The 19,664-nt window shown below is 41.8% G+C and overlaps 1 protein-coding gene across 1 annotated transcript in view; it reads right to left on the reverse strand.

Annotated features, from left to right (window-relative positions):
* Positions 1–1,440: 1,440 nt before the first annotated feature.
* LOC308298856 (ceramide transfer protein-like) overlaps positions 1,441–19,664 on the reverse strand; it is a 74,804-nt gene continuing 56,580 nt past the window's right edge. The window contains exons 14-20 of the mRNA XM_080742545.1: positions 18,883–18,978; positions 18,233–18,365; positions 16,224–16,294; positions 15,939–16,067; positions 12,269–12,398; positions 10,004–10,156; positions 1,441–8,106 (exon numbers count right to left, since the gene is read on the reverse strand). Of these exons, the coding sequence (XP_080598671.1) occupies positions 10,029–10,156; positions 12,269–12,398; positions 15,939–16,067; positions 16,224–16,294; positions 18,233–18,365; positions 18,883–18,978 (687 nt within the window). The 3' untranslated portion in view covers positions 1,441–8,106; positions 10,004–10,028. The remainder of the gene's footprint in view (positions 8,107–10,003; positions 10,157–12,268; positions 12,399–15,938; positions 16,068–16,223; positions 16,295–18,232; positions 18,366–18,882; positions 18,979–19,664) is intronic.

The following is a 19,664-nucleotide window of genomic DNA, read 5'->3' on the forward strand; positions in this document are numbered from 1 at the left end:
ATCAGAGGCAGGTGGGGGCGGGTCTTTTTGCACGCAGCCTCTAAGAACAGCAGGAACTGGATGGAAACATACCAATAAAGCTCTGTTGAATTGAATTGATAAGTCATGGGAAAGACGCTCTGTGATTGGACAGTCACTTTGACCGGTAGCGTGGTCTCCGGCACTCCCGGACATCCGGCCTCCAGTTGTTTACACGTGGCTCCAATGAACTGCAGCGGAGGATGAGACATCTAGCTTTATATATAGGAAGGAAGGGAATATCTTAAAAAGTCCTGGAATAAATTCCTTACCAAAGGATTTCTTCACCAATGTGTGTGTAAAGGTGTCTAGTAACACATCTCACAAAGACTGACATTAAGTTTCCCTAGGAAAATCCGTTACAGCTGCTGAAAGTTGGGGTCCCATTAAATTAACTATACAGGATAAAACACACCAACATAAATATGCTTTAAGTAGCATATGAGGGGTCAAACGAGGGTTTTTTCATGATTCTGAATCCACTGCAAGCATTCGTTTTGCACAAAAAACATTCCTTGGGGTCCCACAAAACTGTAAAATGTTTTTCGTGCAAAATAATTTATTCCAGGATATGACACTATTTCTGAAGACATTCCCTTCCTAATATCTGTGTCCCAGCCAGCCAGACACTGATATGATGAGTGACACATGAAGATGTTTCATAGATGATGAGTGACACATGAAGATGTTTAGATTAATCTGATATGATGAGTGACACATGAAGATGTTTCATAGATTAATCTGATATGATGAGTGACACATGAAGATGTTTCATAGCTTAATCTTTAGTTTGACAACAATCACTCATCATAGAAGACACCTGGTGGAACATTACAAATGTCTCTAAGTAACCCAACATGTACATAATCATATAGAATGAATTAAGTCGTTTGGAACTTGAAATAACTGTCTCTGAACATAGACAAGAGCTACAAGGATCAAGATTACAGGAAAACATAATACATTTGTAAATAGCAAAGTCAAGTCCTATAATGAAAAGATTAATAAAAAAAAACTAAAATATGATATCATGTCAGCATAATATTTATTTTCCCCTATCCGTTACTCACCCCATGATGCCATGAATTCATACAGCTTTGTTGTCGTCACATTTCTGATCTAATATTAAAATATTTTTAATTAAAGTAAATAGTGGGCCACCTTTAACAAGAGAAACTATATTAAAAATCACTGATCACTTGGAGTTGATTCTGGAGTTATACATTGTTTTTATTTTTATATAGTTTTGCCAAGGCCTGTATTAATTAAATAAGCCTACAGATCTTTTGAATTTAATCTATTTTATTTTAAATAAAATCTTCACAAATTCATGTCTTCATGAAGTGAATAATTGGTAGAACAAAGTAGTGTTTTAATGTAACTGTCTGGTGTTGGGAAAACAAAGAGTGATGAAAACAGAGCAATTAAAATGAAGTGATTTTATTTGTGTGTCTTTGTGAACAGGGTAAAAGAAGTGTCATTCAGCATCTTATTTACACAATGTCTATGACATGGATTTACATTCAGTTCCAATGAAATAATCTGATAAACAAACAAAAACAACCTTTCTAGTAAACATGTTGGATTCAGGTGAAATGGCCTCCTGCCTCTGATCATCTGGATTAAAGCAGACATTTAGTCTGTGAAGATGCTCACCTAGAATGACATTATAATGACATTATAATATTGTAATGTCATTATAATGATATGCATTGAAGGAGTAGTTCACCGCCAAAATGTCATTTTTTTTCTATTGATTACTCATGCCATGGAGACTTGAGTTCAATCATATTTTTTTGTTTCTTTCTAAAACTTCCTAAGACAAAAATGTGATTACTATACCCACATTGATTCCGGATGGAGACCCAAATGCATTTGGGTCTCCATCCAGAATCAATGAAAAAAAAATCATTTTAGGGGTGAACTACTCCTTAATCATTAATGTTCATGTTATTGTGACATCATAATGTCACTGTTCGGCAGAAACCTTGTATCTCCAAAATCTCAGCTTTTACAGCGTCGAGAAAAAGTTGCAGAAACATCAGATCTGCAAGACTATAGCTCTGCTATTTTAGCTTCTTTTATACGTTTGAAAGTTAATAATTAAAGCGGTTAAGTTTGTCTGTAGGTTTTGGACATACCAGGTTTCCACGTGACAGTGAAGACACTACAAGAGCCTGAAATACAAACGTGAACAACGCCTCCACTAAACCTAGGGATGGGTATCGTTCACCTTTTAATCGATACGATACCTTTTTCGATACCTGGGAATTGATACGATACCCTTTTCGATACCATTTTCAATACTTTTTATTATGTTTAACTGCTCTACCGGAGCAGAGGTGATGATCACACAGTGTGGCGGAGCGGAGAGTATAGACGTTGGATAATCATCATAATAATAAACATTATAGGATGTTGTCTGCTATTTTCCACAGTAACGAGTGTAGCCTACTAAAGCAGTCATTAAACTCTCAGTAGCCCAACTGTTACAGATGCGACCGGCCAGGGGTGCGTTCCAGAGTATTGAAACAAGGTATTGTTCGTTTTTACGTGAACCGATACCCGATAGTATCGACGTCATGCCATTAAAAGTATCGCAGACGATACCCATCCCTAACTAAACCATCCCATGGCCGCCTGGCAACAGTCTCAGCCAATAGAATCGTTCGCTTGGAATTCAGATTAAGCGTCAACAAACAAAGAGAAAACATTTAAAAAGTAACTCAAACCAAATAAAGAACAGGTGCTATCAGCCAGGCCATTAGGCACTTCTCTAAACCGTTTTTATATCATTAATTCTCCTGATGAATGGAAAATAGAATTGTCTCTTCCTGTCTTGAGGGCCGTTCACACTGAGCAGTTTAAATGGGTAACCATATTATAGTTACACTTATCGCGCCCGCTGGGAACGGCACTTAAAAGGATTTTATATTTATTTTCTAGTTACTCACCACATGGCCACTTGAATTTATGGTTTTAGTTTTTTGTCGCATTCCTAAGCCAATAGAGGGTGTGCGCGTGATATCACCATCATACCTGGAAGTTATGCAGGAACGCCTACTGAGTGGCAAAGAAACGCTCTGGGCCTTGACAGCCCATACATCCAAACAGAAAATACCCATCTGAGTGCATTAAACAAGGCTTAACGATGTTAAAGGAGTCGTTCAGACCAAAACACATATAGGGTTAAATCTGCCTTTTATCATACCCCTTCATACCTGCTTTAGTCAATTTCTTTCATAGCTGCCCCTGTTGCTAGATTTTGCGGTCCCTCTCATAACTAACAGAGTAGATAGCCCTTATTCTAGTGCGGTTATTTATTTAGATTCAAAGTTATTGGATTGTGTTTACACAACGTCCTGAGACCAACCAAACCGCTGTTTTGACCTCACAGGCACCCTTACTTGTCAAACGGCTTCTGCTCTGCACCAGGGCAGGGAGAGGAGAGCCTAGAAAGGGAGGGGAGGAGCAGAGGATCTTCTCGTCTGTTTGACAAGTAAGGGTGCCTGTGAGGTCAAAACAGCGGTGTGGTTGGTCTCAGGACGTTGTGTAAACACAATCCAATAAAAAAAGACTAACTTTGAAGCTAAAGAAATAACCACACTAGCCTAAGGACTATCTACTCTGTTAGTTATGAGAGAGCCCGCGAAACCTAGCAAACAGGGTATCCAAAATCTAGCAGCAGGGGCAGCTATGAAAGAAATCGACTAAAGCAGGTATGAAGGGATCAGTGATTGCGCTAGGATTTTTAACTGCCGGTCACCGTGACCGGCATGATTAAAATTTACCGGACATCTGAAGAATATACCGGACATAATCATTTTAATGCATACATTACAAGCAGGTGCACAAACAGCCAATAGCAACAGTTAAAGTATTAGGCCTACTGCATAGTTGGGACTGAAAACGAATTGAATGAAAAAGTATAGGCTAAAAAGAAAAAAACGCTTCAATCTTGCATAAGGGAATTAATTACATTGGACTAATCGCGCTGTTCGCGCAGGCTGTCTGCATGTGGCACACGCACACTGCTTTCACAACAACGTCTTTCTGTTGCATCATGTTTCATGCCAACAATACAATACCATGTCTTGACTTCAGAATAATGAAAAGGTTGATAGATTCATCTGGCCAGCAATTAATCCAATACTCACTGTCGAGTGGTGACAGTGCGTCCATGCGCATATGCAACTTTGGGAGAGTTGAAAAGGCTTTGTTCTTCCTACTGTCTCCACTCCATCTCCTCTCCTCATAACTTCAATCAAGTGTATAATGTTTGTTTATGGGTTGATTGCTGACCGTGCGTGCATTCCTTAATTCCCATGGCTTTACATGCTGTGCGTGCATCGCAAACTGACACTGAAATGAGCGAGCGAGAGAGAGAAAGAGAGAGAGAGAACGGGGGAGCGCGCGGGCGAGCGAGCGAGCGAGAGAGAGAGAAAGAGCGAGAGGAGAGAGAGAGAGAGAGAGAGAGAGAGAGAGAGAGAGAGAGAGAGAGAGAGAGAGGCAGGCAGCCTGCGCAGAGGAGCAGACAGCGATAATAATAAATGACCATTGGTTTTTCAATCGGTCTGGATGTCCGGGAGGAATTTTATTTTTCGGTCTTGGCCATAAAAAATCGGTCAAATCCGGCAATTCCCGGTCTAACGCAATCTCTGGAAGGGATATGATAAAAGGCAAATTAACCCTATATGTGTTTTGGTCACAACGACTCCTTTGAACTCACTTTGCCACTCACTTTATGCATGCGCATACACTCTATAACTTCAGGAGACTCTTTGTGTCTCCATAGGGAACCATAGGAATGGGCCAAAAACTAAATAAATATCCATAAATTCAAGTCTCCATGCGGTGAGTAATCGAAAGGAAAAGTTATTTTTGGGTGAACTATCTCTTTAAGTCTCAAAAGCCCCAACGAAGACGGCGTTTATACTTCGCCGTACAACGCTGTCACTCCCCAAAAGTATTTCACCGTGAATACGTTCTCGGCGTGCGACACCGTCATACCTCGAAGTATAAATGAGGCTTCCTGCTTTGCCGACAAAGTGTCGCGTGAGGTGTCAATCAAGGGGAAGAAAAAAATACACGTTTTGAACAAGAACGATCTGAGATCTGACAACGCCGTGGTTTCCGCGGCCATCTGGGACGTCATGTGATCAGCCTGTGGCGTCATGCGTCTGTGACATCATTTGTCATCATCTATGACCTGCAACTCCATATTTGGTCATCGGTGTCAGACCGATCCCACTGCCATTGGGGTCCGTTATAAAAAGTCAAATAATGAAAAAAGGTAAATATTTCAAAAGATTCCAGCCGGTTTAGAGAGATCCTCTACAGATGCACAGCCGTGGACCGACCCTCAGACCCATTTCTAGACGGCTCTTACGGGAGCCACAGCGTTGTAAAAAAACGAATAAACAAAGGTCGACACGTCGCACGACATTCAGTGTCTGAAGCAGATAAGCGGGGCTTAAGGCATGCAAGGTTCCATTTAGTTGCATTTGTAACGGACCGAGTGTCCACAGAAAGAGTTTTATGAGGCTGCAAAATATGGAGATGAGTGGATTCTGCACGACAGCAACAATATGGTCAAGACTTTCTTCCACGTATCGTTAAAGAGAAAAGACATATTTCAGCACAGTCCAATGATTTTTGACAAAGAGCTCTGCAAGCTTTAAGCCGAAAATAGTTCATCGATGTCTCTCATTCGATCCTCCTGACCGTGTATGAGAAGCCGTTCATTGAACCACCTGACGCCAAATCACTAACAACGACCAAGAGAAGTCCATGTTTTACTGTTGTTTCAGTTCAGGATATCGTTACCGATAACGCAGATGACAGATTGTTTGAGCACAACAACGGTTTATGCATGGGTTTGAACGGGTCTGCGTTGTCAACTAATGCTGCGTGCGAGAACTATATAGGGCGTAACAGTGGCATCCATTTTATAGTTCAGAGATTTCATAAAATATTTATATTATAATTATTCTAATATCTAATATATTTTTTACAATACCTTGGGAAATCTGTATAGAAGAAATGAATGGTCTTTCTAACGTAGAACTACAAAAATGGCTGCCACTGCTAGGCTCTATGGACGCGATACCCAAAAGGGCTCCTTTGGCTCATAGAACGTTTTCTGTGGACACCGGGCCCCCTAGTGGTGCTTTTGTGAAACGCAACAAACACACGTCGATAAAATGTCATTGTTAACGCTGTAAATCGTATCAGCGGTACTCAAACCTAATTGGCTAACACGCCCTAGCAGAAATACAAACGTCGAAACGCCGATCGGTTTCGCCTCGCCCCTCCATCAGCGTCCACGCGCGCGATGATGTCATCACCGAACCTGTGATGTCAACCACGACGTTGTGACGTCATCACCAGAGAGGCGAGGTCCGACTAAAAGGTCAAGTCTCGTGTCATAGGGTTCGTTTAGCGAGTGACCTCTAAAACGACCCTCGGGGACTTTTCGTATTAACGTTATATTTCATTTTATTACAACAATATAAACAAACATTTGAGCTGAAAAAAAGTGACTCAGTCGTTTTTTTTGTAGCAAAATATTAGCAGCCTGTAAGAAAGCATACCGAATCACTTATTGTTATAGAAAGATGAATCAATACTACGCCTGATTTAAGAAATGATTTGTAAAATAGCAGATCTACAAGGCCAAAACGCGTCACGACGCGATGCGTTGTGGACTTGTAAATCTGCTATTTTTATGTGCGTGCAATGCCGGCACGCAACTAAGTGTAAATCAAGCATAATGACAAACTCTGCAAGAGAGAGAGAGATTGAACAATGCAGCTTCAAAAAGCCAAATTAAAGATTTTTTTTTTCAGACAAACTTTTAAAGGTTTTGTCCGTTTAGCCTATACCAGCTAAGAATATGTCTTTATAATAAACATATACAGCACATACAAATATTCATATTATTATTAATATATATCTGTCAGAAAACTATATTTTCTTTCTCTTCCAAATAAGACATTTTTCTGTTAGCTTTAAAGACAGACGTTGAAATGTAGCATATTAAGGACCTATAGTGCAGGAATTGATCAATACCGCCCCCTGTTGGTTGAAATCATGAATAAAAGTATATCTCCATGTAGGCAAATGTAGGCTACAGGATTTTGTTGCAAATGCACTATGGCACGTATGGAAATAGAACTCATCTGCTAGAGTGAATAACAGGTATGACATTACGTCTTAGAGATTCTAGGTATACAAAAATGTTGTATTATTTTAGACAGCAAGTAGATTACAGCTTCAAGTGCTGTTAAAATGTAAATTGAAATAATTTTTGCATCATAATCACCAATATTAATTATATTTGTCATATTTTGCACACAAAGTTCCTTCATTTGTGACCATGGCTGGCAAAAAAAAAAGTCCATATGTCACCGATTATAAAACGGCAGAAAATGTGAAAATAATATCGATTTAGTTTTTGAGTTTTTCTTTTTTTTTACATTCCAATTCCCTATTATGTAATAATTGATTAAAACAAATGTCATTCATGCAAATGGCTGCATGAATTTGACTATAATTCTATATTTTATTTTCATACATAAAGCTATAGAACCAAATTAAAACGTTAAATTATCGCGATAAAACAACATGAATGAAAATGGAATTTTCCTTATTGTGATTAATTATTGCATGTAGTACAATGATCAGTAAGTTTAATATACACTATGTTTTATGTACAATGTATCGATTATAATACTGTTGTTGTTGTTGTTGTTGTTGTTGTTGTTGTTGTTGTTGTTGTTTTGAATGCATCCTACAGGGGGCGATGTAACCACTTTCCTCATTAATATTATCATCATTGAAACCAGGACACATTATGGCATATCTGGCCACTGGGGGGCGCTAATGTGCAAGCTGAAGACAGGCTCTGCTACTGCATGGTAGCTAACAGTCATTAACGGTGTCAACGACTATTAATTGATTAGCCATTAATAGTCATTAACAGCTGAAACAGTCATCAATAGTCAAATAGTTGGACGTTGTGACGTTGAATCCTCACTAGGGGGAGCTGGTGGTCCATTTCCAGAGGCTCAGCACCGCTCCTGTTGACTGGAAAGAGGCAATGAATAAATTAGCATAATTGAAGGGATATTCCACTTTCAAAAAAAAACTCTGCCTTGCATGAGTCTGCCTCCCCAGGCTCAGGGCCTCTCCACATACACACCCATTGTAACTTCAACTCCATTTTAACCATGATAAATTCATTAAAAACACCCATTATTTTTTCTGGTGACTCATACTAACCTCCTAATACGTGAGCAGGCCGTGTTTTTTTCCATTACTTTTTTCATTTATTTTTAATAATTTTGTTTTGTATTTAATTTTTCTCATTTTCCCAAAGAATTATTAAAAATAAATGAAAAAAGGTTATTGAAAAAACACGGCCTGCTCACATATTAGGAGGGTAGTATGAGTCACCAGAAAAAATAATGGGTGTTTTTAATGAATCTATCGTGGTTAAAATGGAGTTTGAAGTTACAATGGGTGTGTATGGGGAGAGGCCCTGAGCCTGGGGGGACAGATAACATTTACTTCAAATATTTAAATATTGAATGAAGTAAATTAAAAACTGTTCAGGGTGTTCATAAAAGCCTGATTAGACGATAAAGTGACCAAAAGTTTTTTTGAAAGTGGAATAACCCTTTAAGTATGATTAAGGAGGAGTTATTCATCATTACTAGAGTACATTATAATCAACAGTGGCCATTTAAAGAGGTATTTCACTTTAAAACACTTCTGCGTTCATTTTAACATCTACTCGAACCCGAGTTTTCTTCTTTATTTTTTTTCCGAATAAAACATGAAAAAGAAAAAAAAGAAAGAAGAAAATGCAATATAATGACATTCATTTCAAGGACAATATCATTCACCAGAAGAAGAGACGCGTGTTTCCAATGATTTGGACGAGGTTTGTTTCTAAATATGTTGACCCGATTCATATACATGTCTTCTAAATCCTTCCTCTAAATCAGTGGTCCTCAAACTTTATCATGTCAAGGACCCCCGAAAATGACATGTTTTTGGCTGCCGACCCCACATCTCAAAACATGTTGTTCCAGGGACCCCAACAGAAGCAAATATTGTAAAGAGTTACAAATGTTCGCTCATGAAAAAAAAAAAAAAGAAAAAAAAAAAACAGTTTCCCATGGTTCCTCACGGAATACAACATCTGCAGATTTCCGGCGGCCACTGAATTGCATTCATCCTGGCTGCAGAAATGGATATAATTATCTCATACAACCGTGAAGATCTCACACGGATCATCACCGTTGTATTTTCTCTTCTCCGCGTGAAAGAAAAGACTTTCGGTGGTAGCGGGTTAGGGTTACGTACACGGAAAATCAGGTGAATAAAATAGGAAAGTGGCAGTTAATCTACATTAGTTAAACCCATTTAGAACGGGTACACATTATTGTGTATCGTTATTTTATGCTGTAACTATTGAAAAATAGCAGATCTACAAGCTCACAGCGCTGCACCGAGTGCTGCGCTGCGAGCTTGTAGATCTGCTATTTTTGAAAAATCGTGAAAATTTGAATTTTGACAAATCCCGCCACCGTCAAAGAAAAGGTCCTTTTCACTCAACTGGAGCTCAGTTGGTCTGTTCTTGAGAGACTACTATGTCAGTGGTTCTCAAACCTTTTCATGCAAAGGACCCCCAAAATGATATGTATTTGGCCACGGCCCCCATCTCAAAATATTTTGTTCCAGGGACCCCCCCAGAAGCAAAGTTTGAGTTACAAACGTTTGCTTTGAAAATACATATCAAAGATTTGCCCACATTTTCACGACTTTTTCAAAAATAGCAGATCTACGAGCTCGCAGCGCGGCACTCGGTGCCGCGCTGTGAGCTTGTATATCTGCTATTTTTCAGTAGTTAAAGCATTCAATAATCCTAGGCCTAAATGGGTAAATAAAATATAGCCCTTCAACATATCAAACACACCTCAGCCATTCCACAGCCGTGCGTCTCAGAAGAGGATGGGTTTTCCAGCGGTCTTGTCCTGGACGTAGGAAGTGAAGCGTTTCAGGAACTTTGGATATTCTCTCTTCGCCACGGCTCTGAGAACGGAGGCAGGGGCCCAGCCTCCTGGGTTCACTGGAACACACACACACACACACGCACGCACGCACACACGCACACACACACACACACACACACACACACACACACACACACACACACACACACACACACACAAAGAGAACATTAGAGAACATTGAGCTTGTAGATCAGATATTTTTGCTATTTTGATGACCTTCTCTGACTTCAAAATTGAAATCGACCTATGAAGGTGGATTCTGCTTTTCAATGGGAATGGAGTGGTTTCTTGACATTTGTGAGTTTCTGCAAAAATACACTCCATTCTCTATAAAGATTTTAAAGGCCAAACAGGGAACAATTTTCAGGAAAAAGAGCCATGTATATATTTTTCACATCCCAGGAAATAATATATTAGTTTACTAAAACTGGTTTTATGTACCTATAATAGTCTAAGAATTGGGGCGGCTGTGGCTCAGGAGGTAGAGCAGGTCGGCCAATGATTCCGTGGGTCGGCGGTTCAGATCCCAGCTCCTCCTGTCTACATGCCAAAGTGTCCTTGAGCAAGACTCTGAACCCCTAACTGCTACTGGTGAGCAGGTTGGTGCTGCGCATGGTTTCCTCTGACATCGATGTATGAATGTGTGTGTGTGTGTGAATGGGTGAATGTAATGCACGTTGTAAAGCACCTTGGAAAAACGCGCTATATAAATGTACCATTTACTATTTACCAAGAAAAGACACTAGGTATTTTGCCATGTGTATTCCGAGGCGTTTGTTGTGCCAGACGTTCCTAGTCCCTCCCCTGCACGCCATATAAGGAAGGGCAAGGGCCGGGCGTCTCCCCCAGCCAGCAGGTGTGCCTGGTCCCAATCAGCCCAGCTGCTCCTAGTCACCGTCATCAGAGGCTGCCCTGGCCTACATAAACCGCAGAGAGCCGGCGCCCCAAGCTTTAACGCCGACTACTGTGGTCAGTATAGACGGCTGTTAACAGACAGTTTATCTAGTGTTACTGAGTGCTAGCTAACTAAAGCTAACCTTGTGTAGGGGAGAGTGGGGTAATGTGAGACACCCCCTGTATCTCTAGGCAATGGAACACATTGTGGTTATGTGACTATTATATTTTCAAGCCCCTACAATGTCCCCCTTGTCATGAAGAAGAAGACCTCACGGTGCTGTGGTAAACAAAAATATGTTTTTTGCATGTAAAGGTTGACAGTTCTTGCTGTCAATTTATTCAGCCGTTGTGTCAAGGCAAATCGATTCAGGTAGAAAAACTTATATCACACATGTTGATGAACTACCAACATATAAATCCATGTGATAGATGCTAGCTGAAGATTCCCCTGAATTGATAAGAGATCAAGAGTCCTTTTTCCCAGAAATATGTCTGTGGGGTAACCCCAGTGATCTGACATCTGATAATGTCCATTGTTAGGAAACATCCTGAATTAATGGGAAATGTTTACATTTTTACTGATATATCTTTTTGCTCGCCTAGAGGGGAAAAATGTCTCACTTTACACCAGTTGTCGCACTTTACCCCCATATGAATCCTGATGTGCCAACAAATGTACCGGGTTCACTTTACCCCCTTGATTTCTCTCATCCGTCTCAGTCTCAGTCTCAGTTTACCCCTGAACTGGGGTAAAGTGAGACACAAGACCACTTTTATTTTTTCACTGCCTTTTGTCTTGAATACATTCTGATCATTTCCATTGTTGGGAAACATCCAGAATTAATGGGATGCATGTTTTAGCTCGGCTAGAGGGGAGCAAATGTAAAAAGTGTCTCAGTTTACCCCACTCTCCCCTATCGTGTGCTCCATGCTAATACTGTGTTCTGCTTTGTTCCAGGCTCCCTCCAACCCAAACCCAGTCTCCCAGCTCCACGCTCGCTCCCCGTCCACTCCCCGGTTTCCAAACAACACCCCTCCTATCCGTAACGTAGTGGAATAAAACTTTTGTCAACTTTATTTCCTTGACTGTGTTGTCTTTGTCTTTGGGGCCCGGCACATTTGGCTCGCAGCATTGGCATTAAGGGCACTAAGGGTTACCCAAGGTTGGCAAAAGTTTAGTCTTATTTATTTATTTGTATTTTTATTATTTTTAGTTTAGTCCTATTATGGACGTTTATACGCACTCATTTTACCCATAGAAGCAGACCTACCATTGGCCACATAGGTGATTTTACACAGGATGTTGTCTCTGCTCAGAGCTTTGTCTCCCTCTGGTGGGCTGACCAGGGTCTGACATATCAGCCCTATGTTGATCTTGGCACGAACACACCTGCTGGAAGGCTGAGAATAACAACACAAAAAAACAAGATTTATACACTAGTTAATTTAAACATTATGCATAAATAACAAGACGAGTGTCAGTGAATGAGTTGTGTCCAGCGTTCATTTAGTCACAAATTATGACTACATTTTCGTTGACTACTTTTTTCACTGATGAAAACAACATGAAAACTAAGCTATGCTGGACCTAGTCTGCCACTGATTGGTTAGTAGGCACCAATTCAGTCACGCTGGGCCAATCACAGAAGAAGGCCTCCTATTTAAGAGTTGTCAGTAGCTGTGTGCTCTGGCAGTGTGTTAGACACTGTCCATGCAGTCCTTAAGGTGTGTTTGGTAGTTTTATAGTACTCGACTGTACTCGTCTCAGTCTCGCCCATGATTTTACTCTGTCTTGACTCGGTCTCGGACTAAGGGACTCGGGACTCATCCACCACCGAGTTCACTCCAGTCAAGAGTCACCACAATACATTGAAATAATTGTATATCCATATTATGAGGAGCCCCTTCAAATTAACATTATAAGAGAGCTGTCTGGTGCTTTTCATCGATGAAGATGCCTTGAAATGAGATATTGGTGGATGTGTCAAATTAATTAACAGACACACTATGCATGCATGTAGCACATGCAAAAAAGCAGTCCATCTGTAACCAGGTGTTATCTAAATTCAATAATTTCATTATTCTATGTGTACTGTGCAGTGTGCATGCATAGATATGCTATTCATTATCTGGGTTAGGCAGGCAGTGGACCTAAAGCAGAAAAACATTCAAATCTGTATAATGCAATTGTTTTAACTAATATCATGAGTAATATCGAAATTGAGGTATTCAACAACGTAACGAATATCAAAGGTTTTCCTAATATCGCCCAGCCTTGGTGTCTGAGGCCCTGTCTATACCTAAAAAATCCCCGGGCGTTCCCCGGGTGTTTCTGACTTCGTTTTGAAACCTATACGCCTCCACACGGGCCCGTGTAGAAAAATATGTGTGTCCACGCGGTATTATCAAAACGCTATAAATCCCTGTCTGCGCGTCACCGAAGCGGGTGGCCGCGTACCCCTGCTCTCATGCAATCATTGCAGCAGCTATCTATCTATAGGCTATGCATCGTCCAAGTTTCACAATCTTCACACTTTAACATGCACAATTGCTATTTAAACATTCATTTAATATAAATTCGCGAACTATTTCTAGAGCAAGAGAGGAGAGGAATCGTCGAGAGTGTGGTGCGATCTCTCTCTCTCAGCATTAAACGAATGTAACTCTATCAATCAGAACATCGTGGTCAAGCTAGCATCACTTTGTATTGAGAGAGAGAGTGTGGTGCGCTAACTCTATCAATCAGAGAGAGAGAGAGAGAGAAGAAGCAACTACAGACAGACTTTCTTTTTGTGCTTGTGCTGATCGTGGAAATAATTTAAAAAAGGAGGTACATGCCGTGAATAATCAACATATTCTCACCTTCAAATGCCTGCATGCATGCGTATGTCTCCATTATGCTTGAAATCATTTGATATTGGCATTTGATATCCAAACTTTGACAAAGAGAAGAGGCAGGCGCGTCGCGTCAGATATGCTCCGTTAACAAGACGAGGGCTGCATCTCGTTATTGATAATGAGCACCTTATCGATCCGGCTCATTGAACCGGTGGAAAGCTATGTGAGACAACAAATTCAGAACATAACTGGTATCTTTTGCAACTGTGAGTTTGTGGCTGACCAGTGACCACCATCTATGAAGATGACATTTGACAAGAGTAACAAATATCATTCATTAGGGCTCCATCCCTAAATAAGACAGCTGAGCTCTCTAATGTTAACATATCGTGAATGCGCTCATAAATATGGATATTCTACAGAGACTACCATGGGATTCTCTCATAGCAAGGAGGAGGAGGCGAGGAGCACAAGGTGACGTAAGCATGCAAGCAAAGAACGTCTCCGTTTACGGTGTCCACAAGGGAAAAGAAATATGCCCGGGTAACAAAAATGCACTGCAGCCGGAGTTTTGGAAACTATTCGGCTAGTCCTCCGTTTGCATGCGTTTGCATGTGGACACCCATGGGCGTTCGTGGCTCTACCTCCCCGGGGATTAAAAATCCGTTGTCGTCTGGACAGGGCCTTATTTAAATCTGGGTTTTGACTTGGACTGGCTTTAGGTGGACTGGACTACAACACTAGTGTTTGGTCTGAATGTTTGGCATCCAAAAGTTTGCTTACACCACGTTCCTGACCGGCCCTTTTTGAATTGTTGAACCCTGATACATTTGGTTGTGGTGCACCCTGTTTGTGAGATGTTGAACTTGCTAAGGAGACATGATAAGATGAGCATAGCAAAGTGCATACAGTTGTTTTAAAGTGATACACATATACAAATGGCCACATGAGTCAGTGCAGGTTCAGATGTGCTGTCTCTGAAGCGAAATGTTTTGCTCTTAATGCTTCTGTATCTCCTGCCTGATGGGAGCAGATTGAAGAGCTAGTGTTCTAGTGTGATGAGAGCTTTCTGCTATGATGTTTCTAGCCTAGTTAAAGCTGCTGGCGCCAGCTTCTTGTAACAGCTTTTGATTGAACATTTGATAGAGGTTAGATTAGATTAGATGTCTTTATTGCTTTGTGCCAGGGCTTACTTTCATAAATTGTCACGAGATAAATAATTGTAAAATTCTGTATTTAGATTTAGTAAAAACTCATTCAAAACTAAAAGAAACCAAAAAGATCATTAATAAAATACATTTTCACTTGCCAACATTACAGTGTATCACAATCCTTTTTGTTCCCCTAGACATGATAGTAACAGTCGACTTAATCAACTCTAGATATACTTATGATCTTATGACTAGACTACTAACTAAAACATGTCAGATAACGAAAATGTGACTAATACTAAATGGAATTTTATTCAGAAGACTTCAGGAGTAAATGAGCCCTGGTTGTGTCACAGTATAGCGACGGTATATCGAATAGGGATAGATGACAGTGGGGTCTGGGTTAGTGACAGTATATATCAGTGTTTCTCAGACTTTAACATTGCAAGGTCTCCCCTTAACTCTGACGATGTACAAATGGAACCAAATAAACCCTAACGGGTTAATTTGGTTCTATTTGTACACTGTCAGAGTTACAGACCTGTATGGGTAAATTTCGGGGCCTTTTCCACCGGCAAAGAACCGGTTCCAGAACCAGTGCCGGTTCAACTTTCTTGGGAACCTTGGTTCGTTCTTGAGAACCGGCTTGCTTTTCCACCAGATTGAACCAGAGCCAAGGATTTGGCTCTGGAACTACAACAACCAAGGATTTTGTGGTTCCGGTTCCGAACCAACTTTTACAGTTCGGAACCAACTCTGGTTCTCGGTGGAAAAGCACACCTCTGGTTCATCCCATAGTCGGGAGAAAGAACCAGAACCGGTTCTTTGCCGGTGGAAAAGGCCCCTTAGAGTCCTCCCTAAAGGAACCCACAGAGTCCCTGGAATCCACTTTGATAACCACTGGTACAGTATATAGGGACACATGGCAGTGGGTGTGGTCTGGTTGAGTCACCTGGGCTTCGTCGTGGTCCACAGAGAAGTTGCAGACCAGCCAGGTGTCTGGGTCGCTCTCGTTGTCTGATTGGATCTTCCTCATGGAGGAGAGGTAGAGGACGTCCCTCTGGGAGGCTGGCCACACCCTCTGATAGGACACACGCACGCACGCACGCACGCACGCACGCACGCACACACACACACACACACACACAGATGATACCGATCAAAACAAGATTCCCATGTATCCAAGCTGGAGCAGAAATATATTTTAATCGTATTAATGTTACAGTAAGAGTTTTACCTTGTGCGTTTGATAGACGATCACAGAATCTTCTGACAACGTTTCCACCACATTGAAGTTTTCAATGGTGGCTGAAAGAGGAGGAGAAAAGAGAACATCAATCCATGTTTAATGTGAGCTACGTCTATGTCTAAAGGCCTGACCACACCAATGCCTTGGCCCATAGCACTTACTGTAGCACATGCTCAACCTCACTGTAATTTAGGGTGCATTCACACAGGCAGATTTCTTTTTGACGTAAGTGATTCCCCTGTGACTGAGTCTCCTGCATTCTTCGTTATCTTGCCCTGTGTGGTGTACCTCTGTTTGACTCTTGAGTTTTTAGGTAAAGTTTGTTTTCACCGCCACCTGTTTTCCGCCTCTGCATTTTTGATTCCACCTTTAATGTTGGAGTGGCCGGTGGCCTAACCATAGCATTGTTATACAGACTGATTCCAGGCCATTTTCCTCTTGGCATCCTATCGTACATCGAGGCCATAGTGTGTATATAGCTTCGATTATGGATGTTTTCATTATTGTTTTTTATGTATTGGGTAATAGGTCCAGGACTTACTCTCCCAGTCGTTACGGTAGTGGGTGTGTTCTTACAGTCGTTACGGTAGTGGGTGTGTTCTTACAGTCGTTACGGTAGTGGGTGTGGTCTAAAGGACTTACTCTCCCAGTCATTACGGTAGTGGGTGTGGTCTAAACCAGTCATTACGGTAGTGGGTGTGTTCTTACAGTCGTTACGGTAGTGGGTGTGGTCTTACAGTCATTACGGTAGTGGGTGTGGTCTTACAGTCATTACGGTAGTGGGTGTGGTCTAAAGGACTTACTCTCCCAGTCATTACGGTAGTGGGTGTGGTCTAAAGGACTTACTCTCCCAGTCATTACGGTAGTGGGTGTGGTCTAAACCAGTCATTACGGTAGTGGGTGTGGTCTAAACCAGTCATTACGGTAGTGGGTGTGGTCTTACAGTCATTACGGTAGTGGGTGTGTTCTCTTGCAGTCATTACGGTAGTGGGTGTGTTCTCTACCAGTCATTACGGTAATGGGTGTGGTCTTACAGTCATTACGGTAGTGGGTGTGGTCTAAAGGACTTACTCTCCCAGTCATTACGGTAGTGGGTGTGGTCTAAACCAGTCATTACGGTAGTGGGTGTGGTCTTACAGTCATTACGGTAGTGGGAGTGGTCTAGAGGACTTACTCTCCCAGTCATTACGGTAGTGGGTGTGGTCTAGAGGACTTACTCTCCCAGTCATTACGGTAGTGGGTGTGTTCTTACAGTCATTACGGTAATGGGAGTGGTCTAAAGGACTTACTCTACCAGTCATTACGGTAGTGGGTGTGGTCTAAAGGACTTACTCTCCCAGTCATTACGGTAGTGGGTGTGTTCTTACAGTCATTACGGTAGTGGGTGTGGTCTAGAGGACTTACTCTCCCAGTCATTACGGTAGTGGGTGTGGTCTAAAGAACTTACTCTCCCAGTCACAGATATAAAGAGCTAGATGCCTCGTTCGCCTCTGCAGTTAATTGGAGCGATGTGCAAAAGTTCTTGACCGGACTTCCTGAAAAAACTAAGGGAACGCTGTCAGTCAAAGTGACTACTGGCCAATCACAGCGCGACTTTTCCAGGACTTATCCAAGGACCACAATTCAATTCAACAGAGCCAGTTCCGATGTTGTGCGGCTCAGCTGTTCTCACAGGCTGCGTGCGTAAAGACACGCCTCCACCTGTCTCTGATTGGCCTGTGAACTTCCCTATGTGTGACGCACGCGGAAGCAATGAAGACGGAAGTGATGAAGATTCCCTTAGTTGCTAAATGCATATGCCCCCTAGCCGAAGGAGGCATCTAGCTTTTTATATCTGTGCTCCCAGTCATTACGGTAGTGGGTGTGGTCTTACAGTCATTACGGTAGTGGGTGTGGTCTTACAGTCATTACGGTAGTGGGTGTGTTCTTACAGTCATTACGGTAATGGGTGTGGTCTTACAGTCATTACGGTAGTGGGTGTGGTCTAGAGGACTTACTCTCCCAGTCGTTCCTGAACTGGGTGTTCCAGAAGTAGTTGCAGACCTCTCGTCCCGTCACTCCCTTCACGCTGTGCGTTGCTTTCAGAGGGTCCAGAACGATGTCGTTCTCCACCAGCTCTCTCCTGTACACCTGGAGACATCATAATAATGATAATTATAACATAATGAACAGGTTACTACAACATAGATGTAACACATTTTCTAAAACTAAAAAGATTCCCCTGAACGGCCTTTTTGAGCTGATTGTATGGGTCACACCAGTATAACACCCCTAGCTGAAAACGATTTTAAAAAGGCCATGTTGTGTTCCACAGCCTACTAGCTCACTAACTAGCTAGTGCAGAAATGCTGCAGGACACGTTGCAGGATCACTGAAAAATCTGCGTTTTCCTGTCAAATTTAACATGGGAGCCAATGCTGATCTGTTTTCTTCCTATCCGGTTTGAATTGTTTTCGATCAAAACAAGATGCGCTACTTTTTGAGCAGAACAACACCAGCGTAATTTTGGATTAAATGAAATGAAACATATCTCTGGAATTTCAGGCGTGGTGACAAAAGACATCGGGAATATCTCGGGAGTCTCGGGTTGGGACAGTAAGTGAGTCAAAAACGTAACGTTTTTAAAACGAGTGAAGTGTTCCTTTACCTTCATCTCTCCCTCCTCCACCACCAGCTGCCAGTTGGCGTCTCCGCCCACATCCTGCAGCGAGTAGGTCATGTGACTCTGCACCATCTCCTCCACCTATCACAGGACGGCACACAGGAGTCAAGACAAAAGAACCTGAACGTCAGCAATAAGCTGGACCAATAGCGCTGCTCCAACGCCATGCCATCACCCTTAATCTACCCGGTAACACACATTATTTTTTGGTTGTGGTGACGTCATAATGATTGGGTCTATATGGTCTCTGTGTGTAAATGTAGTTAACGCAGGTCTCCAGAAGTTTCCATTTTCCCATAGTTTAATTTTATTGGCTCGGCAGCAATCAAGCCAATCAAACTCGGGCGGGCAATTAACTCAATTAGTGCCGCCGACAAGAAAGGGTTAATTGTTCAGCGTGCCGGTCACTTTCTCCGTCCGCGGCCAGTCTCTTATTTTGAAGGCCGGAAGTAGATCGAGCTAACAATTCCTACTTGGCGATGTTCAAGATTGACCCGGAACTAGTTCTGGTCCGAAACTTGATAGAAGATGGATGCCTTTATGCTTGTGCTATTTTAGTGAGAATCCTTGGCATCAAAAGTGTTTTTTGGAGAACATGGACTGTAAAGATGAGAAAGACCGTTGGTTTCTATGGGATGGGATCACTATTGTGTGCACGTGGATGTGCGATGATGATGAATCGGTGACTTCAAACATGTCAGCGTGTTTCACCGGACGGTAGGTAGCCAGTCCAGCTTTACTGTATATACAGTATATTTTGCGAGTCA

This window comes from Nannobrachium achirus (assembly GCF_963921795.1).
Source record: "Nannobrachium achirus genome assembly, chromosome: 15".
Classification (NCBI taxonomy): domain Eukaryota; kingdom Metazoa; phylum Chordata; class Actinopteri; order Myctophiformes; family Myctophidae; genus Nannobrachium; species Nannobrachium achirus.